A 23,744-nucleotide genomic window follows, 5' to 3' on the forward strand; every position below is an offset into this window, starting at 1 on the left:
ATAACCAATTATGAGCCACTGCTTAGAACAACAATAAAAATGGATGTATATAAAGTATAAGTCCAACAGGAAAAATAAGAGTCACACTCTAATGTTCAATAGATGTGAATGAATATTAACCATAGCTTCAATATCTAAGATATTGATCGTGTATATTTTTTTCCAAGTTAAATGTAGCACATAATTTATATGAGATTTAGACAAGGATTTTCGATTGTGTATGCTATAAACAATGTAAATACGAAAAAGATAGACACTAACTAAGTGTTATCGTTACATATCTGAACATATATTCTTTTAAAAGATCACCTACGTTGCACCGTTTCAGTTTATATAAATATATACAAGGAATAATATCAGTGTTTTTGTTTTCAATTGTAAAGATTTGTTTATCATATAATAAATATTTGTATTTTCTGATAGATCAGAAAGTTCAATAAAAAAGATAACAAACAAATCTCATAATCTTCTTCAAAGAAGGTGCTTTTGTTACAAACAGTTATAACTGATGTTGATTTATTAATATCCTACATTAAAACCTAAATTTTTTCTAAAATCCTGGTATTATACGACCTTTCTTAGCAGCTTTTTTCAGTTTGTTTGTCTTGACTTCTTTTTTTCTCTTTTGTATATTTTCCATCCTCTTCTGCTGTCTGTCCTGAATTACTCCTTGTGTTTTATCTTTTCTAGCATCCCATTTTTTCTGACTGCGTTTCTTTTTCTGCTCTTCCCTTTTTATGGTACGCTTCAAAAGTTCTGGATCATCTTTTACCTATTGCACAAGAGGAAAGAATTTTAAATATTAATAATTTTCTAAATCAATTTATAAAATTCATTGATGATAAGTAAGTTTTATAAATAATTGTATATTTATATAATTATTTACCAATATTTTAATTTATTATTAATTAATTACCATGAAATAATTGGTATCAAATAATAATAATATACATTAAATAATTAATTAAATTTTTTCAATTATTTACTAGTTTTTTAACTTAAGTAAAATTTCTAAACTAAATTGATAGCATTCCTAGTTTTTTTTATACTCACTTTTTCTCCAACAGCTTTAGCTAATGCTGCTTTCCATGCTTCTTTTTCTTTATATTCTTCAGCCTTTTCCTTCTCTCCAGCTTCTTCCAACTCCTTTATCTTCTTTTTCTTTTCCTCAAGTTGTAACAAAATCTTTTTTGGATCTTTTTCTATTTTTGTAAGTTTTTTTTTGGTCCCTATTTCGGAGAAATCAAACTTGCTGAATACCATGTTACCTTGTGAATTGAAAATAGGCTTTTGTTTAGGGGCTTTTGGAAGTTCCAGAGCATCTGGATCATTTTTAATTTTTGATGACTCAGTTGCCACCCTTTCCGTACGAACCAATTTCTTCTTCATTAACCTTCCTTCTTTTTTAGATTTCTTTGACATCCTATTTTTGAGACCTTTCTTAACTAATTTCTCTTTGTAACTTAACTTTTTGCCTTTAAGTTCGTTGAATTTTGCATGAAGCTCTTCAAAATTTTGTGCTCGATCAGTCTTATCTCCAGATTTTGAAAATGATTTGTCTAAACAAAAAATACATGCTGTGAATAATCAACCCATATCAATTTACCACGAAAACTATGTATAATTACCTTTTTTAATTGAGTTCCAATTTGCTTCCAACGGTTCATGACCATTTTGTGCAACTATGACAAAAATAACGAAATTATAAAATACAAATTTTAAGGTTAAAAGAAAATTTATTATCTTACCAAGTTCGTTTACGGGTAAAGGCATTTTCGAGAAAATATTTGAAATAAATTGATCTTCTTCGAGAAGTTTGTTTTTAACCAGTTTTGCATTAAACTTATTCGGCATTTTTAATTTCATTTTCGTACTTTACTTACGTGCGTGTACCAAATCAATTAAGCCGTCCCGTACATGTGAACAACCAAAAACTGTAAATATAACCTATAAATTATTTACAAAATCTTGCAATAGATGGCGCTAGATGACTCGAAATGAACTTAAATAGTAATTACAATAATATAATCACATTTTTTATTAAAATATAAAATTAAATATTTCTGTAAGTATTATGCATATATGCATATAGAAAAATAATTATAAAATTAATTTTAACAATAGCTATTTGATCTGTCTAATATACAATGAAAATATTACAATAATATTAAGATACAAGAATTCATTAGAACAAAAATATTGAATATAAATTCAAGCCAGATTTGTTTTTTTTATAATTTTAGTTCAATTCACAACCTCCTCTTCTAAATTACATAGTCTCATTACATTCAATCGCTTTCCACATAGATCATATTTATCAAACATGGTTTCAACAGCCATGGAATCTTCTGCAGATTTAAAATAAACATGGCAATATCTTATCTCATTTTTTAATACAGTTTTAACGTAGCTTATTGCAAGCGGTTCAAAATCTTGAAATAGATGTAATATATAGGCACTACCAAAACCATTAGGAATATTTGCTACTATAACTTCATCAGCATTGTAAATCACTTTTTTTGATAGAACTATTGGTTTGATTTTATTTGCAACAAGATCTGGTAATTCATCTTCATCATTATATCCAATATTACTTCTATTAGTTATAGTACCAGTGTTGAAAGTGTCGGAATTAGTTCCACGAATTTGCAAAAGCGTCTTTAATTTTTGATCTGATTGAACAAGAGGTTTTGGGAAATTTATTGAATTAGATGCATGTACCAATTGTGGTTTGTCAATATAACTATTTCTAGTGGAAAAGCTATCACTCAGTAGCTTCACAGAAGCATTACTACCAGATGATGATACTTTTTCATTACATAATTCATATTCTATGTTTTGAAAATCTGTTACATTGGAACCACCGTTGAGTCTTTGTTCAATGCTATTTTTGTGGTTACAATCACTTCTTGGTTTTCTCTGAAAGAAATTCCTTTTTTCGGAATACATTTCATTATTTTCTTCTTTTTTTACATTATTACTATTTTTATTTTTAGGACGATATGGTATTAATTTTATTTGTGGATGATCTTTCAAATTGTCAACTGCATTTTTAACATCATTTAAGCAGGAGTATCGTACAAATCTCAAGCCTTTTTCATCACCACTTTTAGTAATCAAGTTGACTGTTCCATACTGAGAAAATATATCTTTTATTTGATCATTGCCAAGAGCATGCCTATTGGGAAATAAAAGCCAGTAATTGCCGTAAGGATCCTGAGACCATAATGGTTCTTTGTCCATTGCAATTTTTTGCTATACCTGTTAAGTTAAATGTAATGCTCTGTATAGTAACTAATACAGCTAACGATTGTTTTTGTAAGAACACGATTTGATTAACCTTGTTATAAGAATGATTTCTTTGATACCTACACAAGTATCTTTATGATCTGGACAAAACAATTCGCTCGATTTATCAACTTAATTAAAATGAAAATTGTTACCCATTAAAAGTGAAAAATAGATTGTAAAGTTCCATCAGTTACTCATTTCTAAACCATGCCTTCGGCATGCAGTGTCAGTTTGTACACTCGAACAGATTCTGTTTTGTTCTGTTGGTATTTGTTGGCTTGGCTCTGGTGTCGACTCAGAGTGTTCACCATGGAGACTATATACTGTATATAGTCTCCATGGTGTTCACAGAAGACGTATCTTAATCTATGAACTCGAAATTGTAGAGATGGCGTGCGCATACAAAAACTCGGACGAGGACGGCCCCGGGATCGGGAAGGAAGAGGGATCAGGGATCCCGTGTGGATACTCCCTAGCAGCTGTTGGCGTCACATTTAGAACTCCATTACATTTTGACCGCTTGTCTAAATGTTTTTTTTTCGCGTTTTTTATGAAAAAATGGGTAAAAGTTCTATTTTTATTCATTAATGAATATTGATGTACATATATGTAGTCTACTTTAAAGATTATGACTTAGTCGTATTCATTAGAATCTCTAACTTGGCATGTAAAAGGTTTAAATAATGTAATAATTAACAGAAAATCATAAAAAAAGTGCACGAAGCGCTCTAAATAACACTAATATATAAAATACCTCATGAAAAATAATCAGTAGCAATAAAATGCTTACTACGCATGCGATATCTTTTGCGAAGTTAACTTTTCAAGTTTAAGAGCAAACATTTATATTTTTTCAATAAAATTGGATTTTTTGGAGGTTTATAAAAGTGAATGTCATTATTTTATTTAGTTTCACATAAAAGGACTGAACAATAACGTCGGTTTCTATTGTTTTGTGGGGCCACTATTATAATATATTAAAACTTGCAATGTTATTGTTCACTAATAGACGCTGCATATGCTATACTTTATAACAAAATGTAAAAAAACTAAACAACTATTTAATAACTTTATTTTTAATTTGTTTTTTGTTCAATAATAACTCTTATATAGCAAAATTTTACTTTTATTTGCCAAAAAATAAAAAAAGAATTGACAATCGCAATATTTTAGGAAATAGCAGATATATAGTTTGCTGTATACGTATATATGGTACTTTAAAAGTACTTGAAAAATGAAACAAAAAAGAATTAGACAACTATTTCATAACTTTTTTATTTTAAAAAGCTACATGTATATTGTTCTAGCTGTATTTCACGTACTCTTCATACATATGAAATCCAAACAAAATTGTTTTAAGTAATAATTATGTTATTGCTGTGTTAATTTTTGAATTGTTGAGTCTTGCTTAGCTTTTGTTTCTGGCTACTAGGTCGGCACAGCAGTATGGTTAAGTTACCAATAGTGTATGTATGGTTTATATATATTGTTAATAAAATTACCGGGAAGTGAATATACACATGATCTCAGAAAAAAATTTTATTAGAATTAGCTATAATGGGTATTCATATATTGACGATGAGTTTTATTTCAAAATTACGCATTTCTTAAACAATGTATATATGTATATATTTTTAGATTTATATGTAAAATTAATTAGTTATACTTATTTAATATAACAAGCAATGTTTGACGCAAAATGCTTAACATAATAATAGTAATTAATGGTATCTAAGCAATTCTGCCATTATTGATTGTATTAAACTAATACCAGTTTATTTCTGTAAATCAAGTACATTAATACTTTTATTTAGTTCATTGCGTGTAAACAGCTTTGTGCAGATGAATACTGTCATTATAAAATTAGCAGGTATTGCATTACTTTATTTTTATCTAATTAATAAGACAATACTGAGTTATAAAAAAATTTCCGCTTGCAAATTATAACGCTGAATGACAACTGAGGTTATTAGCTTATTGCTCGACAAAAATTAACGCAGTACAGTGAAAAAGAGGGGACAGAGTATGTATATATGTATGATATATACAAGAAAGCAAAGCACGCGGCTACGAATAGTACGAATAGAACAAAAATAGACAGAGTCGGAGAGCGAGAAAGAGTATGTACCTAAACGCCAGCGGCAAGACAACAGCAATACTTGCTTTCTGTTCTCTCCTCTTCAAGTCGCGCGCGCAGTCATTGTTTCGCTTGACTTGACGATCGAGAGGACGATCAAAGAAAAATGGATGGTGGCCCATTAGACGAGTATCCAAAGAAAATGAACAGCACTTACGATGATGAAGAAGAAAAGAAGCATTTTCAAAGAATCGTTACAGCATTCAAGTATTACAAGTAAATAATTTTAATTGTTAATTGTCAATAGAGTTCGCCTTTATAACCTTACGTGTTACCACCTCTCATTCTTACGATTTAAGAATTTCCATTCAGCGTTATCGCTTTCACCGAAAATTTTTTATACGCTTCTCGCACATGTGTTATGGCTAGTTTAATTTGATTAATTTTGAGTAGCGTTATTTGAATCTTGTGATGAAACTGAAGCCGAGTTGCTATATTAGTTAAAAACAAATTCATGACCGGTGTTTTCAACTGCCGCGTCCTCGAACGTTTTAATGACTTTCTTGCTATTCTTAAATATCCAATATTACTTGTTTTTTCTGATCCAATTATCATGATGGTAGCGTTATCATTTTCAAGATAAAGTAATCAACCTTCTAATTACAAAAGTAACATTTGTTTTTGTTTTATGTATTATGTTAGTATGTATAAATTTTACGTACTCAGTTTTATTATCATGTTTTTTATCTACTGACAAATTTAACTTCTATGACGATTTCTAAGTAAAAATTATCTATGGAGGTTGATAACTTGCTCCAGGCAAGACTATCTTTGTAATATATATGGTTAATTTCAGACCACATTCATTACAAAGAGTGAAGAAAACTGAAACATATCTTCTGTCACTTCCTCCACATCACCAAACACTACTTAGCAAGTACAGGGATCATCTCAATAGAGTCAAAACTTGTATTGAAAATAATGATGAAATTATCAAACTTATAATAAAAGATGTTACACATATTTTTGAGAATGTCAGCCCAGCCTCAACCACTGACAATGTAAGACCAGTTCCTATGGTGTGTAGCATGTATTTTATTTCTTGTTTTTATTTTATTAAGCAATATTATTGATAGCAATATATTTGTTACAATTTATATTGGTATAGGAAGTATAACATTTGATTTCCTATTTTATGTTTGTTTTCTGTTATTTTGTTGTTTACTTCTCTATCTATGTTTTTTAAATCTCTTGTTTTCTCTATCATACACTAATTTATTTTTCTTATACAAAATATATCTATTAATTATGTTAGAATTTTTCTGTTTGCTCTAAACTAAGTTACTTTTTTATTCATGTTTTAATTATCTAAGCTCTTAATAGTACTGATTTGTAATAAACAGATAAGATACAAGAGATAATATAAGTAGAAACAATGTATTTTTAATTATAATAATTGTACATTATGTGAACTTATAGACTCTCACTCATCGTCCAATATTAGCAGATCAAGAAAAGGTTCAGGCTACGATAAAGCAGCTGGTGAGAGATTGGAGTATCGAAGGAGCTGAAGAGCGGAAAACCTGCTATCAGCCCATCATTGATGAAATTGTTAACCAATTTCCAGAGCCCCATTGGTATGGGTAGTGTAAAATTTTTTACTTCACTCCAATTCCATACAATATTCACCTTCACGTCTTCTGTCATAAAATGATAGATAACAGTTCAGACAGAAAATGGAATGATAGATAAATTTCCAGTACACCAGGGGATATCCGAATTCTGGTACCCGGAGCTGGACTTGGGAGGCTTGCCTATGAGATTGCCAAGAGAGGTTTTATTTGCCAGGGGAATGAATTCTCTCTTTTCATGCTCTTTGCATCGCATTTTGTACTGAATAAGTAAGTATAATTTGATTTATTTCATTACTTATACAATCAAAATCACAAAGAATTTGCTTCACAACATTTAGCTATTATTAAATGCATTATACATCAACCTTTCTAACATGCTCAGGTTGTCATTACAAACACTGAAATAAATAAAAAAAAAATAAATGAATTCCATTGAAAATGAATTGATTTTGAGTATTTTCTTTATACAAAGAATTAATATTATTCAACATTGAATTTAAGGTGCAGAGGAATAAATTATTACAAAGTTCATCCATGGGTTCATCAATATATGAATAATCTGAAACCAGAAGATCAAATAAAAGAAATCAGCTTTCCAGATGTTAATCCGAGTGATCTCCCTGAAAATGCACAATTTTCTATGGCAGCAGGAGATTTTTTACAGGTAGAATAAATGAAAAATTGTTCATTTAAGTAATGATACATATTTAGTAAAATTTTGCATTTTACATTTTAACTAAACTTCAATATAAGTAGAAATGTTGCATTCCAAAAATCTTCATTTTAACGGTTTTGTGGATATTTGTAATAGGTTTATACAGAAGAAAGTTATTGGGATTGCGTCGCTACGTGCTTCTTCATTGATTGCGCAAATAACATAGTACAATTTATTGAGACCATTTATAAAATATTGAAGCCAGGTGGTATTTGGATTAATTTGGGTCCACTTTTGTATCATTTTTCTGATCTGCCGATGGAAGAATCAATTGAACCAAGCTATAACGAACTACTTGACGTAATACGAGGCCTTGGCTTTCAGATACAGGTTCGTACTTTTATATTTAATGAGTGTACACATACAAACACACACATCCAAGTATTAATTGAACAATCTTTACATACTATTTAAGAAGGAGCAAACGCACGTAAAAACACGATACGCACAAAACGTCAACAGCATGTTGCAGTATGAGTATAATAGCGTTTATTTTGTTTGCCAAAAGCCAAAAAGGCTGTATACAGATGATCAAGCAATGAGCCAATACAATGGTTCAGATAATAATGGACTGCAAGAACAAGAAAGTTAGTTATTTATCTGGTTGTGTCTTACTCTCAAGGATAATTGAAAGAACATATATTTATATTTTTCAACTTTTGGACTGTTGCGTTTATACATTCTTTTATTTTTAAATACAATTTTTTCTATGCTATATGCAACTTGATATGAATCCATCTTCAATTTCTTTAATTTCATCACGTTGATTAAAAGTTAAAAAGCAAAAATAATAATTATTGGATTAAATGCAATCAATTGTTTCGAAATGTCCTTGACGAGGGTAAATGTGATTTAGCATAATCATTAATTTTTTACTGTTGCATTATCGATCGACATAAATAAATTGTACTAATAAGTTTGAAAGTATACACAGCTTTCACTAAAACAGGGAATAAAATATTTCCTTCCGTACAGATAATTAAATTATTTTGATAAATACTCGTGGATAGTCTATGTAATACAATACGTTATCCAATAAATATTTATATATATACTATATACTATACTTGTAAAGTACAAATTTTGTGAAGAGCAAAATACACAATGCATAGTACTCTAGCAGTATTTATAAAATTGAAGAAACTTGTAATATGTTTACATATGCAAAGTATTTTTGAAATATTGATTGGTAACAAGAATATTCTAATTCAATTTTACTTAAGATCGATGATGCACTTTCATAAGTAGTGCCTTTTATATGTTCTCATTTTTATGCAAATATTTTTTTGTTATTGAAAAACAGAAAAGATATATTTGTATAATGTAAAATATTTAAAAGGACTTGGCTAATAATGTTTTAATAATCCAGTTTTGAAGAATCAATCGAGAAAATTTTTCACCTAATACTAAAAGAACTGCACAATGTTTCATTGTTAGAAATAATATTGTTTCAACAAATAAAAATAAAATATGTATCTTATTTAACAAATTTTATGTTCAAATAAAACGAAAAGTGCAGTATATTTAATTCTAACTTGAGAGTTCTTTGTAACATGATGAGTAATATAATTTTTTATCGAAAATTTCGTAAAAATGTTATTATTTCCATTTCTTTAAAAAAGAGAATATCGAAATTTTGATAAATATTATCATTAAAGATATCAGAAATGAATACGACGATTATCTTTTATTTACAAACTTTTATTCAAATACTCTATAAATAGCGACGGTATTTTGTCAGTTTCGATTTGTTGTATCTTGCTGTAATTTAAGAATTGTCTTCTCAGCCTTGTTAACTGTGGTATGCTAGCAGAATTCAGCAATATTACATTATACTTTGGAATTTTTATATTATATTCAATGCCTAATTGTTTTGCTGATGCAATTTCCTAAAAAATTAAGGATATCAATAACTCAATTTCTAGCAGAGATAGTTTGTTATAATTACTTACATTTATGATATCTTGAGTTATTCTGTCCATTTCATATAAATAATTGGTTGCTGATAAAGGAGGCTATTATGCAAGATAATTGAATTTAATATAATGATAAAATTCAAATAAAATTATATAAATTGAAAAACACTAACACATTGAGTACTCATGTTTGGTTTTGGAGCTTTGACCTCATACAGTGAAGAATAAATTTCTTTACAAGGAAGTTGATCTTCTGGATTTACAATAAACAATGGTGAATCCCAGCGATTTTTATTGTCAGGTGGTTCATACCTAGATAGCATAACTTTGTTAATAATCTAATACTGATTAATTGTAAATGAACGGAAAACAAACAAACAACTACTATTGATACCTCAAGATTAAATCATCAAATATTTCTCTTGAATACTGTTTGTTATCAGACCTTTTTTCATTCCACAGCCAAGCATGCTCAATTGGTAAATCACACTGGACAGTACATTGCGGAGTTTTATACAATTTGCTCATACAATAAATTTCATATCTGTAGCCTTTAATATAATTACTTCCATCAATAATTAAAACATCTGACTGTGTAAGAAGTCTCTGTGCATTTGATTTGATATTCCCTCTGATTAATTTTTCTTGTTTAGAATCTGTGAAAGCATTTGTAACATAATATTATGCCATTCACATGTAAAAAATTTACCAGACAGAATTAAAAGGTTATGGATATTCTACTTCATCAGGAAATATTTACTGATACTGACGCTGTTATAACAATTTCCAGAAATATAAACAAATTCCCAAAAAATTAGTTATTCACCTGCGTAAAAACTATTTTTATTAAAAGTTGCTTTATCAATAGTTTCCTCTTCACTGATGATTTCAACCTTCTTTCCTCTTGTTTCGAAATAATTTTTTAATTCGTTAGCCCTTGTAGTTTTTCCGCTACACGGGGTACCGGTCATGATTATTAACGGCATTTCAAACAATAAATAATCATGTAATTGATAACTAAAAACTTAATAACCTACAAAAAATAACAATCCAAACACACGCAATCTTATATATATTTATGTTATGGGCACCGACATTTTTTAAATGCGCGTACATCATGCGCAATCGTACGTTTTTACTATCAAAGCGGCAATTTGATTTATTCGAAGTTACCGAGGAAATTGATATGTTCGAGATAAAAAAATTATTTACAACTTAATATTTCTGTTGATGATCTATTAAAATTATCAAGTTTCAAAGACTTTATTATAGTTTCAACGCTTTTATTTGTTTTAGTTTTATGAAAAACGAGCTTTTCAATAATACTAATTTGAAATCATTCTTTCAGCTTCTTTGAAATGTAAAAAGCTTTTTTTATTTTAATTAAATGAGGACTGTCCAATTGGAGAAATAAATAAATTAACCAAGTTTCTGCAACAGATAAGCAATACATATGATGAAACTGTGATTAAGATGTTTGACTAATTTACGTTGCTCAACCAACTTACTAAAGGTTAATTTATTCGCACAGAACAAAATCTTTCGTTGCAAAAAAATATCAACTTATGACTTAACTATTCGCGTAATAACGACAATCTGTCGAGAGAAAGAATTTGCACTGATTATTGATCGTAAAGAATTCTTTGCATTTACACACTGAAAACAATTAAGAGCACAGTCCACGGAAAAAAATCGTGTTATTATGAGAATACCATTTGATTGTTTGAAAAGGAAGCTATTTTTTCAGCATGAATAACGTGACAATTCACTTTAATTTTCATCTCGAATAGAACTTGGAAAAAGCTAATTTTCTTTCATTGTCGCAATTAATTCGATTGTCCAAAATGCCACGAGAGCCGGTCAAAGGAAACTCTTCTAACGACCATTTCAGTATTTTCAAAGTCACTACAAAGATCGCATAAAAATGTCAGGATACAGCGAGTGTTCGACTGAACAAAAAATGAACTGCAGCTGCCTGCTACTGCACAAAGAAAAAAAGAAATGATCCTGCAGTCATAAAGAGAAGTAGCATTCCCACTAGACAGATGACGCAGCCGATCGGCGCGACGAGCCTTGCATTTTTACATAATAATTCACGCTCGTAAAAAGCACGCTCAACTCAAATGGTATTATTGAGAAAAGTGATGAAGAAGAAGCCGAAAGAGGAGTGGTGCCTTACGGTTAAAAAAAACAATATAAAAAAAAAAATAAAACAAACAGGTCGAGGAAAAGGAAAGTAGCGCGCGGCGAGCAGGCTTATACAAGTGAGAATAAATATCGATCTGCGGACTCCCGAGTGGCTGCTAGGATTTCAGGTGTAGCGCGCTCGCTCGTCCGTACGTCCGGTGTGTTGCGGGTGTACTTAAATAATGAGTATACGCCGCATACACGTACACCAACGTGCAGAATAACAGCCGGCACGCGCGCGCCTCTGTATATTCAGCACCGTGTGGCATATGTTTTTCTTGCGCCCATCTTCTCGGCTGATGCGCCCCTGGTTTCCTGGTTTCACCGTTATTTTTCATCTGCAGCCCAAAATGCTTTTCCGTTTTCATGCTCGACTCTTATCTCTGATCAATGCTTCTGTATTATGAAAATTGTCCATTCTTATTAAATAAGAGAAGTGGGCAGAAAGCAGGGAAGGGATTTGAAATTCTCTCTCTCTCTATATATATATACATGTGTGTGTGTGTGTGTGTGTGTGTGTGTGTGTGTGTGTGTGTGTGTGCGCGCGCGCGCGCGCGTGTGTGTGTGTTTGTGTGTTGCGGCTTTTAGGTTAGAATCGCAACTTCGTTGCTTATTTTCGGCTTCTCATAGCATAAAATATCGCATACAACTAGTGCATAAAGGCTTTTTGGAAACGAATTACAGCACTCGCCTTCGGCTCGTGCCGTAAACTCCTCGTTTCGTGAAACAAGCCTTTTCGCACTCGTTGTATAATATACTGTTAATCGCCAGGTGCGAATAAAGCGAAATATAAGGCCTCGCCTCGGCGCTCGCTTAGCTCGCTGCCTCGACCTTATACTATCCCGTGCTACAAACATTCTCCTCAGCCGTATTCGCCTTTCGTTCGCTCCTGGCACATAAATAAGTAATATCGCAAAAGGTGGATTGACTATTATAATACTAAATAAAGCCATTGCAAAATTTTATTAACTCTGCGATTCATAAGAGAATTTTTTCGTTCGATAAAACTATAATATAAAAATATATAACTCAATCTGCATTCGCTGATGAATAAGTAAATGTTTTGTAATACTATCACATATACTTTGAAAATATAAAGGTTTTACAAGTTCCAGAAGCTATAAAGTTACCATTTATATAATAAAATTGGTATTTTTTTGTAAAAAGCGCTTTATGCGTCATTGGATAAACTGATTATTGGTATAATATGAACAGCCAGTGTTGACTCGTGATCACAGTCGTATGTCTTTTAAATATCCCAGTCGATTACGCGAAAGAAACTCTGATACAGGTTGAGTTAAATCGACAAAATTCAGCCTTTAAATCGAAAATATCAACCTGTCCAAGGTTTTAGAAAAAATATGAATCTCAAACATAGATCGTTGTTGCTTAACATCAATCATCAAATGTGATTCACCGTTATTTCGCATTCGTACAAATTTCAACTTGGAATATCTGAAATTGTTGAAAAAGCCACTCGACCAGTTTTACCGGGACGCTAGCGAGAAGGATTCGTAGTTTTAAAATCTAAGTGAAAAAAAGGTATAACAGTTGATTTGATCCAAGCTCAGGAGTGTCTTCATCGTTAAACGTGTCGCGCATACGAGCGTTTTATCCAATTAAAGAGCACTTCAATTGAATCTAAGCACTTCAATCCCAAATTGTACTTAACGTTCGCTCTTCACGTTTTCTTCTCGCGAGACGAATTTTTCCCCCGTGCAATGTAAGGAAAATTTGTAGGGAAACGTCCAGTAGCTCTTGCGATCGTCGATACCTCAATTTATATACTATACATCCAAGCGCGTAGAGGGTCTCTTGTCCACCGAAAAGCCATAGGGGCTTTGCCTTGGTCACACGGGCGCGCGCACACACGAGCGAGCAAGCAAGCAAGCAAGCAAGCAAGCGACTCGTGCGCACGCAGCGGCAAACTTGGAGCCGTGGCGCGCGAGGGAGAGCAGCGCAGCAGCAGTTGGTGTCGGGCGCGCGCGAGTTCAGCCATCAGTTATAGTCCGGCATCGGGCCAGCGTGAGCGAGTCCGCGTCCTTTCCGCCCAGCCGCACGAGTCCCGTGTTGTCGGTCGTCGACAGCGCGCCGAGGTAAGTGAGCGTCCAGCCGCAGGAAGCCGCTGTTTTCACGCGCAACGATAATGCTGGCGGTCAAGGCGCTGCTCCTCGCGGCTCTCCTCTGCGGACTCGCCACCGCCTACGACACCAGTAAGTCTACACCTCGATCGTCGCTCCTCTCCTTTTGCCGGCAACGTAATTGACAGTGATTGATGTTGGTGCGCGCGCCCGCGTCCGCGCCTTATTCCGATAATAAGCCCGATCGTTGCGTGCGTGCGCTTCTCTTTTTTGCTCGTGCGTTCGCGTCCTTTCGGCCAATCGAGAGATCGAGCCGATTGCTCGCGCAGCTGTACTTCGGCCCGGTACAGTCGCAATTCCTATTTTATTTTGTTCGATCTTTTGCTTCGAGCTCTTTTCAAATCGGAAGTCCGAGTGAAAGGGTATATATACGCGAGAGGAAAGAACAAAAACGAGAAGCGAGAAACACGATACCGATGAAAAATCGCTCTTTCTCTGTCGCGCGATCGTAAGGTTTCGGGACGCGTGTGCTTTGCCCTAGCGAGCGCATATAATATCGATTGTTAATGCGCAAACCAAATATCCGACGGACGAGCCTCGAGGGCGCGATCGATTTTTCGACGATCCTTTCGTCGCTTGCCCATCGCGTCCCATTCGGAGATACGCAAATATCGACGTGGATGCCACAACGAGGAACAATCGAACGTGCGCGCGCGGAGCTTGCGAGGAGCTCTGAATGACAGTGTAAATGTAATAGACCGGACAGATGAGTCAACGCTTCGGGACAAAAGAGGCGTTGCAGATTGCACGCGAAATCCGCGTGAGAATCGCGTACGCAGGGACGAAGAAAGCGCGTGCCCGTTAACTGACGCTGCGCGCGCGGCCTTGGCAAATAATTAAGGCGCTATATAGAACTCGACGAGTCGAAAAAGCGAAAGATTCCCTTGTATACTGTTACGCGCGCAAACAAAAGAGCCGAAGCCGCGCGCGCGCCCAAGAAAGAGAGAATAGCGTCGCCGTTATTATCGATTTGACGTTCGGGGAGAAGGGCGTCATCGTTACTGGGTCGTATCTTCTTCTCGCTTATCTCGCGCGTCAATCTCGTCGGTGAAGGGCTACAGAAGACATCGAGGCCGAGCAGCTCCTACCGCACGTGAGCGCCGATCGAGCGAGGAATGCTCGTTCTCGTTACGAGTGACAAATTCGCCGATTATTTTTTTATCGATGCCTGGCTGCACTGCGAGAAGGTCTCTTACCGTTCATTACCGATGAGTGTATTTGTAAACATCGCGTAAATCCTACCCCCTGTAGCATTTGCACTTTAATGGCTTTGGCTTTTCTCGCTGAGAGAGGCTACGAGAGAGACGGGGGCAGGGGACTGATTTTTCATGCCCTCTCCCACCCATGCCCGCTCCCTCGTGCATTGACGGTTCCGTCGTCGAGATGAACTTAGCAGTCCGCCCCCCAGCTCTCTCATCTTTGATTCTCGTAATGAATTGATGATTGCACCGGACGCTGCGCGCCGTTTTATTTTCGTTGGTTTGGAAGGGAAAAGACATCGCTTTGATTTGTACTGCGCGACTCACGACTCTACGCCGTGACTGCTTAAGCTCGAGCAAAAACGTACGCGAACGCTGTCAAGATTGTTCCCCCGCCCAAAGTCAGACTCGAGCGACGAAGAGTGACGTTTGTCAATTATACAGTGTTTGATAATTAGGTGTTCGACGCCGGTGCGCAAGCCGAAATGACCGTTATGCGAGCCTTGCGAATTCGGCGTGGTAACGAGCTTCGAAAACGTGGTAACAAGCTGACTTTCGCGGAACGGGCCGCAAGCGCGACGCAAGCGCGACGCAAGCGACGGCTCGTCAAGCCTGAGCGCAATAACGATCGTGGTCTCGTTGGCGAGGCGGCGGACACTTGGACCTTGCGTGGAAGAAGCTTATTATTATATTAACCGGATTACCGCAGTTTTACGAAGACCTCGCGAGCGCGCGGAGCCGCAAGAAAATCGGCAAGCAAGCGGTACTTCCGCGTCATCGGCGATATCTCGTTCGCTCTCGCGCGTCTTATCGCACGGAGCACCAGCGTCTACGATCGGCAGCCTGCAGTGCGCCTCGCTCCTCGCGATCTCTGTCTCGCAGGCGATACGCTCGCGGTGGCTATTCGAATTCGTGGACTTGGCTGGCTCTCTCCGTTGATCGTATCTCCCCGTGAAATCGAACGCACTCTCGACTACGCTCGTCGGTTCGCGCGTTCTCGGACCATTAACCCGGCTTTTTTTTTTTTTCCTTTCTGGAATGTCGGTGCAAGCTTCGCTCTCCCCCCCGACGCTCATACATAATGTCGTTTTCGCCGGTACATAGCGCGTATAAAGACGAGCGTACGTCGGGGGCCATTGCTTCGGCAAGGGGTGTACGTGTATATCCAGCGTGTACAGTACGTGACGCATACACATCAGAATTTTTCTCGCTGCGTAATAGCGAACCAGCTCGATCGATAATTGTACCCTTAATTTCGTCGGCCTTTCCACGTCATCCCGACAGTTGGCTGTATACGCGTAGTCCAATGAAATTCCAACGAGTTTTCTAAATTAAAGCGCCCTGCGTATATATACCTTCCCTTTTATTCGTTTCGGAGCGGAGCATGATAGAAAGATTTTTCGCCTCGTGGGTTCGGATAAAAAAAGACGTCGGCTTATCTAATGTGATTAAATGGGACGGGGGTTATTTTTGATTGGACGCTGAAAACGACAAAAAATTCCGCAATCACACGTTCATTTGTATCGCTTATCGGCCTGAACAAATACATAAAAATAGAGGAAGAGAGAGAGGGAGAAATCCGTTTACGTGTCATCGATACGCAGCGAATATTGAATTAGTCCGTCACTCCATCACCTATCGGTCTGTCAAATACAAAGGGAATTCACCAGTCCGGAAAGTTTTCTCACGAGCGAGTGAGCAGTGCGTGCATGTATATGTACACACATGAAATATCATAGCGAAAGCACGCCTTGTTATTTATCGCGCACACTTCCTGCTCCCTTTTACGCGTCACACGCACGCAAATCGATACTCCACAAACGTTCAAGGCGCACGCAAAGCTGACGAAAACTGAAACGGCCTTTCTTGTCCAGCCCACGATCAACGCGATCGCGATCGATCGCACAGCCCTCACGATCGAGCGAGGAAGCCACGGCACGACAAGTACGTGGCCTGCTACTACCAGAGCTGGTCGATTTACCGCAACGGCGATGGCGTTTTCCAAATTGCGAACGACTTGAAGCCCGATCATTGCACCCATCTGATCTACGCGTTCGCTGGACTCAACGGCACCACCAACGAGATCAAGAGTCTCGATCCTTGGGCTGATTTGTCGGACACCAATGGTGAGCGCTCGATTACTCTTCCGCTCCTCCTCCTTTTCCGCCGCCACGAGCCGCCTGCTCTACTCGTCTACACGGAGGACGCATCCTTTTGGGATCGCTCCATCGAAACTTGTCGCGCGGGCGCTTTGCCAAAGCAGACGATTAAAGTCAATTAACGTCGATGCGTAGCTTGGCCGCGCAAAAACTCGACAGCCTATTTATTCATTCTTGACGAGTACGGCAAGCGGCCAATTTTTTCATTGCTAGGATCTTTTTTCTTCTATCTACTTTTCGATTCGCTATATTCTTTTCATTATTTACGTAACATAACTTTATCGACTGAAGGTGTTTCGAGCTGCGCAAGACCAAAATGCGACTCGAGGCACTTTATTTTCTAATGTAAACAATCTAACATTTTGTGTTTTTTAGATGTTATAGTATCTTGTATCGTAAAAAGTTGGCATCTTATGAACGTTAAATCCTGTAATGCATCGCTAGCGGATATCGATACTTCTCTATCTCTCAACTAACGTTAACTCTCAAACACTGAAAACACTCAACAATCAATTTTTTCTTTTTACTGTAGTACATAAAACTTTTGACACAATAGAAAAAAAAGATAAGAACGCAACACAACAACACAAACAATAAAAAGTCACTCAACATTAGACGTCAGAGGAATACATACTGAGAAAAGTCCTCGGGAAAAGCAAAATTCCATAGCTACATAGATGTTGATGTTCTTTGATTAAAAAAAAAAAAAATAACAAATAGCGAGTTGGAGGTAAAAATTAACGAACCTTATAACGCTCCAATATTGCTGTGTGTTGTGTGCCAGTTTTATCTGTAATATCTGTGTTCCCGTGCGCGGCCGTTAACAGTGAGCAACATTGGTTTTGATAAATGTTTTATATGCAAAGATCCATTTTCCTCAGGCAAGGGTGGCTACAGGGCATTGACCACTCTGAAGTACGCCTACCCCGGCCTCAAGATCTCCTTGGCCGTGGGCGGCTGGAACGACGGCAGCGTGAACTACTCCGAGATGGCCAGAGATCCCTACCGTCGCAAGCGATTCATCAACAGCGTCGTTCACTTTCTGAGGTTGGTCGCGTTGAGGCGAGAGGCGCGCCGCAGTCCGTTGGCGCAGCGGCGTCTGACGAGCGTTTCCCTCGTTCCCTTGTTCCAGGACGTACGGCTTCGACGGCGTTGACCTGGACTGGGAATTCCCGACAGCCCGAGGCGGCCGGGAATACGACAAGTGGAACTTGGTGAGCCTGCTGGAGGTATGACTAAAAGCAGCCGCGCGCTAGACCGCGAAGGCCGGGTCTGCGTATCGACTTACGAGCGAAACCGTTGTCGCGCATTGTCGCGCGACGCGTGTGCAGGAAATGAGGCACGCCTTGAAGGAGCACCACTTCATCCTGACGGTGGCCATCTCGCCCGACGTTGAGAGCATGACGCGGCGCTACGACATCCGCGGCATCGCGCAGAACGTCGACTACGTGCACCTGATGACCTACGACTACCACTCGCTCGACGGCGGCGTCGTCATGCCCAACGCCCCTCTCGACGAAGTGGTAAGTTCGAGCGCAGTCCTACGTGTCTGCCCGACGCCTCACCACCACGCTCCTCTTGGCCGTTCGCCTAGAACAAGACGCTGGACTACGTGCTGAGCGCCGGTGTGTCGCCGCACAAGTTCGCCCTGGGTCTACCCATGTACGGACGAGGCTACATCCTGGCCGAGCCGCTCAGACACACGAACGAGAATCCCATCGGCAAGCCGAGCCTGAAGACCAGCTGGCCCGGACCCTACAACAGCCAGGAGGGCTTTTTCGGCTACAACGAGGTGCGTTGACGTTTAGCCGGCGCCTTGGCCGCGTCTTTGCTCAACGGTTCTTGGCTCCGCAGATTTGCAAGCACTTCCTCGGCAACGACTCGTGGATCGATCGCTGGGACAACTTGAGCAGCACGCCCTACTCGATTCACAGGCACAAGGTGGTCGTCTACGACAACGTGAAGAGCCTGCAGGCTAAGGTACGCCGACGATCTCGACGAAGTAGAGAACGCATTGACGAGCGGAGCCGTTTGTCGAGCAGGTGCTGCTGGCCATGCAGAAGGGCCTGGCCGGAGTGATGGTGTGGAGCATCGACACGGACGACTTTCGCGGCGACTGCGCGCCCTTGCACGAGCGCAACCGCATCGACGCGCGCGACACGCAGTACCCGCTGATGCAGGCGATCACGCACGCCATCGAGCGCGGCGCCAGCTCGGCCGTCGTCGCCGATCCCATCGGTCTCGCTGTCGTCGTTGTCCTCGCGAGCCTCGCCCTCTAAAGGCGACTCGCCGCGAACCTACGGCCTCGAGTAGTTTTTTTCTGCAGCGGACAGTCACGACGATCGCGACGGTGACTGTCGAGTGCGCGACCGACCACGAAGCCTCTTCTTTTTCATTACCATTATTATCGGATTTCACGAGTCTGCGTGTATATAACCACTGCTCTGCTTTCGTTCCATTGCCTGCTCTCGCGCGATACCGTGCCCGACGATCGTGCTGGGCCTCACGTCTATCTACATATATATATATATATATATATATATTACGTATGTGTGTGTGTGTGTATATATATATATGTACACCATCTTGTTTTTACAATCCCAATGAACAATAATAAGCTTTAACATTGTACAGGCAAATTCTTCTATGAACGATAGGATTGATAACTAGAACTGTCGAGTACTATATACGATATGATATCCTAAATTATAAGTATTGCCATAATTAGTCAAATGCAATACTTGTAAGCGGTTTTATTTTCTGCGCTTTGCAATTGCAGACGTGTCCGATTGTGTCTCTCGATTGGTCATTTTCTTTTTCACCGAATGCCAGGTATTTATAAATTTTCAACTAAGAATACGTTGCATGCAACGTTAAATTGTAGTTGTCGGCACATTACTACGAACTATCATTAACCATTAGTTGAACGATATGTAAAAAAGTGTTATTAAAATTAGTAATTTACGTAATGACTATTATTAAGCGAGCAATGGCATTTCTTCAATCAAAATTCAAGAAACGAAAGGCAAACGAGTTTTTTCGGCACTGGTCGCACTTTTGATTGAAGAAAGTTCGGACAAACATGCGCTTTATTCGGACAGATAAAATAAGGACATTGGACGATTGCAGGGAGGAAAGTAGAGAGATCCTCGTACGCGTAACGCGTATTTTGCTAATTGTAAGAGCCGACGAGTGTTGTCTGTAAAAAGAATGGCAGCTCGTCGGTGTGTCTTCGACCGTCATATATAACGTAATAAAGTATTTTTGTATCGATCTTATCAATGGTAATAGTAACAATATGTCGTAACTTGGTGGATTTCATTAATCCACGATTTCCCGACAGTTTTTCTTTTCGTATCATCGCAAACTCTGTAACTGTAATTTATACTCTGTAACTACATCATTATAACTGTACGCTCTGACGATTGATTTTCTTATTTTCTTTTTGTAATAAATAAGTTGTATCGACGCATCGTGCAACCCGAAAAAGTAACAAGACCTTACCTCTTATTCTTATTCCACCCTCGCGCACGTAAAATCGATAATCTGCCGGACACGCGGCAGAGAAAAACAACGCGGGACAGCGTCGATGGAGCGCGTGCGCGCAAGTTGGATTTGGTACCGGAAGCGGTGAGAGGGTCCACTAGACATTCGAATGCACGTGGCCGGTTGGGAGAGGGGCTGAAAGGGGAGTGACTCATCGCGACTGGCGTCGTCGCGGCGCGCCTTTCCGCGCCTTTCCGCGCCAACCACCCTCCCTCGCTGACGACGCCGTTACGCGTAAAAACCCCGCCTTCCACCCCCTCCCAGCGAAAGGCATCTTTGCGCGCAATGGCAGTGGATCATTTTTACCCAAGCCTGATTTTTGCCGCTCGTCTCGATGAATTGCTCCGCCGTGGGGGGCCCAATCTCCTCTATTTTGTTTTGATTTCTTCGGTCGTTCGCCGACGAATTACTAGTCGGAACCTCCTCGATGCGACGTGATCCCAATGTATGCACGTGTGCGCGCGCGTGTAGGTTGATACTCGAACTAAAAGCTCTGTGCCTGGCTGTCCACGTAAAGTCGGTTGATATTCGAGTCGAGCGCCTAGATAGGATATCGAGCTGCGTCGCATGCGTGCAGCCGCTACGTACACGTATGTGCAGGCTTACGTTTGCTGCGAGGGTGGGTTTGTTGTGCGTATACCTGGTGCTTTGATATCGGAGCTTCGAGGGCGCTGTCCCGCCGCGACTTTTCAGGGTCAACGACTCTGACTTCTACGCTCGTTCCGTATGCTAAGGCGCATTTCTCTCGAAATCCGGCGACGCGCGGTCATTTCAGACACCATTTTTCTGTTATTTATCACGTTATTTCAATTATTTACATTCTAACTTTGAGGTTCTAATATAGAATATATATACACATATTTGAATAAATCGTGCTGTATGAAATACACTATATCAATCGATATTCACTGATGAATAAAAAATTGAATTTGCACCCCTTATTTTACCAAAATCATTGAACTTTTACTCATTTTAAGATGTATCGAAAAATTATCGAAAAATAAAAATTTATTTTATTATAAACTTATAAAATGTACTAAACTATTATAAAATCATACAACAATAAACTTTACTCAATACAGTGGTTTTCTATGGCCCCTGAGTTCTATTAGATTAGTAATATATATTAATATATATATTAAACATCTTTTATTCTTCTCTTATTGCCTCGTCGAAATCACCCGTAAACATTCTTCAAATTTAATGATATGATAATTAGTTTCCGTTGCCTGCATACTTCTAATTTTGCAATGTAAAAAAATAAAATTTAAATTGTTTTTTTTTAAGATAGGAAGAAGGGATAGGAATAAACAGAGCCTTATACTCATTGTCAACCATTGCGGTAATTTTAGCTTCCCCCCCCCCCCCCGTTCCTAATAGCTTCGCTTGGCTTTATTCTGCATAAATATAAATATTCTCCAAAATCGCTTTTGTTGGACAACGTAAGCGTCAAACTTGAACATTCGTGCGTCTGTGCAAACATCACTCGTAGGCAGGAGACTTAGAAAAAATAGTGCAAATCGATACCGATCCAAATTGAAAAAATTGAAATTGGAAGAGCTCGATTTGGCCCCAGGAAAGTGAGAAAGATAGACGGACAGACAGACTGTCAGGGTATTGTGCATTACGCAAGGGAGGAAAAATAATAACAGGCTAGATATTTGGAATGGCGAGGGGTAAAAGAGAAGTGAGTCATCGGCGACGTCGACGTAGCTTGGCGACGTCCTGTCGCCGCGGCGACCTCCCTACCGCGCTTTACGTGTTTGTATATCAACTCCATGAGTATACACTCTACCATGAAAATCCGCGTTGGATAAAATTCTTACGCCGAGTTTCCGGGTCATCGATTTTTTTTTTCTCGAAAAGCCACGACTACGGACACTTGGCTCTTTATTTGAGCGATTCTTTGTTGACGTGTGCTGAAGCGATATAAAACATTGCCAAGCGAAGTGCACGTTAGCGTAATGAGTTTTCGCGCTATCTGTAGATACCGTGTGCGTTGTATATCTTTTTGATTAATGTAACCAATGAATGTTGAGTGGATGAGAGACATTTTTATTCGACAATGCGAATAAGGCTGCGAATTGAAAGTTTTTAACAATTTATCAACATTATCATTTTTTTCAAGCTACTGATATGGTGTAAAGCTTTCTGTTGACAATTTAACAATGCCAATATATTCCGCTTTATAACTCTTCTTCTGAACGTACAAAAATTAACATGACATAGAGGTAAAATGAAATAGCGAGAGGCAAAATTATTCAATTAACGAATGCAAATTTTCGAGCGAGGCCAAACTGTGACTGCTTGAAACATTCTAAATCTTGACGAACAAAGTTTTTTCTTCGGCGGCGATAGGAGCGGAAGTAAGATAACAAAGAGAACGGAAAAGACCTCAAAGATATTCCTCCACACGTAATTGGTCCAGTTAAAAGAAAAAAAAAATGGAAAAAAATAAGAAATTCAAGAGCGTAGTTTATTTGGGATGATGAAGAGCTAAAGTGGAATGTCTGCTTGGCGAGCGCAGGGCATTGTCGGCACGCGCTGCGCATTAACCTGGAGTTAATTCATCAAATTTAATATTTTAATGAAGGCAAAAGAGGAACAGTTAAAGCGAGCGGCATCCAAAGCTTCTTTTACTCCGGAGCGCGCAACCCGTCAAGTGGATCAACTGCAAATGCCACGCGTTTAAATACTTATCTGGTACATTTTTGTCCGCTCGCTCACTCTATCAAACGCTTTCGGCAAGGGCCTCAATTTATTTAGGCCTGTAGATCGATAGATGGCAAATCGAAATGGGTCAATTACTACAGCCTTTACATCAATGTTTAATGCTGCTCGCACTGATCGATAGGTCCACTAAAATTTTCCACGGTTCC

At 38.2% G+C, this 23,744-nt stretch overlaps 5 protein-coding genes across 10 annotated transcripts; 2 read left to right on the top strand and 3 right to left on the bottom strand.

Moving 5' to 3' along the window:
• Nucleotides 1-544: 544 nt before the first annotated feature.
• Nucleotides 545-3,895, bottom strand: LOC131668763 (surfeit locus protein 6 homolog). Its single transcript, XM_058943183.1, has 5 exons — nucleotides 3,444-3,895; nucleotides 1,749-1,947; nucleotides 1,629-1,682; nucleotides 1,054-1,559; nucleotides 545-772 (listed from the first exon to the last, which is right to left on the bottom strand). Exons 2-5 carry the CDS (start codon nucleotides 1,864-1,866, stop codon nucleotides 551-553), a joined length of 900 nt encoding a protein of 299 aa, XP_058799166.1. The 5' UTR covers nucleotides 1,867-1,947; nucleotides 3,444-3,895; the 3' UTR covers nucleotides 545-550.
• LOC131668762 (uncharacterized) lies at nucleotides 1,974-3,496 on the bottom strand. 2 transcript variants are annotated; one of them, XM_058943182.1, is made up of 2 exons: nucleotides 3,373-3,496; nucleotides 1,974-3,261 (listed from the first exon to the last, which is right to left on the bottom strand). In XM_058943182.1, the coding sequence occupies exon 2, from the start codon at nucleotides 3,241-3,243 to the stop codon at nucleotides 2,245-2,247; it is 999 nt and encodes a 332-aa protein (XP_058799165.1). In that variant the 5' UTR covers nucleotides 3,244-3,261; nucleotides 3,373-3,496; the 3' UTR covers nucleotides 1,974-2,244. The 2 variants fall into 2 exon arrangements, with proteins under 2 accessions (XP_058799165.1, XP_058799164.1); XM_058943181.1 differs by having other exon boundaries at nucleotides 3,341-3,477.
• A 1,202-nt stretch (nucleotides 3,896-5,097) lies between the features above and the next one.
• On the top strand, nucleotides 5,098-9,192 carry LOC131668728 (carnosine N-methyltransferase). Of its 4 annotated transcripts, none has more exons than XM_058943124.1 (7): nucleotides 5,098-5,644; nucleotides 6,225-6,447; nucleotides 6,848-7,011; nucleotides 7,129-7,269; nucleotides 7,504-7,666; nucleotides 7,814-8,047; nucleotides 8,133-9,192. In XM_058943124.1, exons 1-7 carry the CDS (start codon nucleotides 5,535-5,537, stop codon nucleotides 8,307-8,309), a joined length of 1,212 nt encoding a protein of 403 aa, XP_058799107.1. In that variant the 5' UTR covers nucleotides 5,098-5,534; the 3' UTR covers nucleotides 8,310-9,192. The 4 variants fall into 4 exon arrangements, with proteins under 4 accessions (XP_058799107.1, XP_058799109.1, XP_058799108.1 ...); XM_058943126.1 differs by having other exon boundaries at nucleotides 6,225-6,429; XM_058943125.1 differs by having other exon boundaries at nucleotides 5,099-5,644; nucleotides 6,848-7,005; nucleotides 8,133-9,190.
• A 67-nt stretch (nucleotides 9,193-9,259) lies between these two features.
• On the bottom strand, nucleotides 9,260-10,827 carry LOC131668729 (protein KTI12 homolog). The gene is made up of 5 exons (XM_058943128.1): nucleotides 10,460-10,827; nucleotides 10,028-10,289; nucleotides 9,807-9,945; nucleotides 9,670-9,732; nucleotides 9,260-9,606 (listed from the first exon to the last, which is right to left on the bottom strand). The coding sequence occupies exons 1-5, from the start codon at nucleotides 10,617-10,619 to the stop codon at nucleotides 9,409-9,411; spliced, it is 822 nt and encodes a 273-aa protein (XP_058799111.1). The 5' UTR covers nucleotides 10,620-10,827; the 3' UTR covers nucleotides 9,260-9,408.
• Nucleotides 10,828-13,778: 2,951 nt separating this feature from the next.
• LOC131668804 (probable chitinase 2) lies at nucleotides 13,779-21,912 on the top strand. 2 transcript variants are annotated; one of them, XM_058943246.1, is made up of 8 exons: nucleotides 13,779-14,033; nucleotides 17,035-17,286; nucleotides 18,186-18,366; nucleotides 18,452-18,548; nucleotides 18,651-18,842; nucleotides 18,914-19,111; nucleotides 19,174-19,299; nucleotides 19,362-21,912. In XM_058943246.1, the coding sequence occupies exons 1-8, from the start codon at nucleotides 13,967-13,969 to the stop codon at nucleotides 19,596-19,598; spliced, it is 1,350 nt and encodes a 449-aa protein (XP_058799229.1). In that variant the 5' UTR covers nucleotides 13,779-13,966; the 3' UTR covers nucleotides 19,599-21,912. The 2 variants fall into 2 exon arrangements, with proteins under 2 accessions (XP_058799229.1, XP_058799230.1); XM_058943247.1 differs by having other exon boundaries at nucleotides 18,201-18,366.
• The last annotated feature ends 1,832 nt before the right edge of the window (nucleotides 21,913-23,744 follow it).

This window comes from Phymastichus coffea, unplaced genomic scaffold, assembly GCF_024137745.1.
Source record: "Phymastichus coffea isolate CEN01 unplaced genomic scaffold, Cenicafe_Pcof_1.1 PCOF00083, whole genome shotgun sequence".
Lineage (NCBI taxonomy): Eukaryota > Metazoa > Arthropoda > Insecta > Hymenoptera > Eulophidae > Phymastichus > Phymastichus coffea.

Excerpts from the sequence above, each read along its gene's own strand:
- LOC131668804 (XM_058943246.1), top strand. The coding sequence starts at position 13,967 with ATGCTGGCGGTCAAGGCGCTGCTCCTCGCGGCTCTCCTCTGCGGACTC. Across the intron at positions 17,287-18,185 it reads TGATTTGTCGGACACCAATG|ATCCATTTTCCTCAGGCAAG; the intron begins GTGAGCGCTCGA and ends TTATATGCAAAG. Across the intron at positions 19,112-19,173 it reads GCTTTTTCGGCTACAACGAG|ATTTGCAAGCACTTCCTCGG; the intron begins GTGCGTTGACGT and ends TTGGCTCCGCAG.
- LOC131668729 (XM_058943128.1), bottom strand. The coding sequence starts at position 10,619 with ATGCCGTTAATAATCATGACCGGTACCCCGTGTAGCGGAAAAACTACA. Across the intron at positions 10,290-10,459 it reads TAAAAATAGTTTTTACGCAG|ATTCTAAACAAGAAAAATTA; the intron begins GTGAATAACTAA and ends ATGCTTTCACAG. Across the intron at positions 9,946-10,027 it reads TTTGATGATTTAATCTTGAG|GTATGAACCACCTGACAATA; the intron begins GTATCAATAGTA and ends TATGCTATCTAG.
- LOC131668728 (XM_058943124.1), top strand. The coding sequence starts at position 5,535 with ATGGATGGTGGCCCATTAGACGAGTATCCAAAGAAAATGAACAGCACT. Across the intron at positions 7,012-7,128 it reads CCAGAGCCCCATTGGTATGG|TACACCAGGGGATATCCGAA; the intron begins GTAGTGTAAAAT and ends ATAAATTTCCAG. Across the intron at positions 7,667-7,813 it reads CAGCAGGAGATTTTTTACAG|GTTTATACAGAAGAAAGTTA; the intron begins GTAGAATAAATG and ends TATTTGTAATAG.
- LOC131668762 (XM_058943182.1), bottom strand. The coding sequence starts at position 3,243 with ATGGACAAAGAACCATTATGGTCTCAGGATCCTTACGGCAATTACTGG.
- LOC131668763 (XM_058943183.1), bottom strand. The coding sequence starts at position 1,866 with ATGAAATTAAAAATGCCGAATAAGTTTAATGCAAAACTGGTTAAAAAC. Across the intron at positions 1,683-1,748 it reads TTTACCCGTAAACGAACTTG|TTGCACAAAATGGTCATGAA; the intron begins GTAAGATAATAA and ends TTTTTGTCATAG. Across the intron at positions 1,560-1,628 it reads TTGGAACTCAATTAAAAAAG|ACAAATCATTTTCAAAATCT; the intron begins GTAATTATACAT and ends TTTTTTGTTTAG.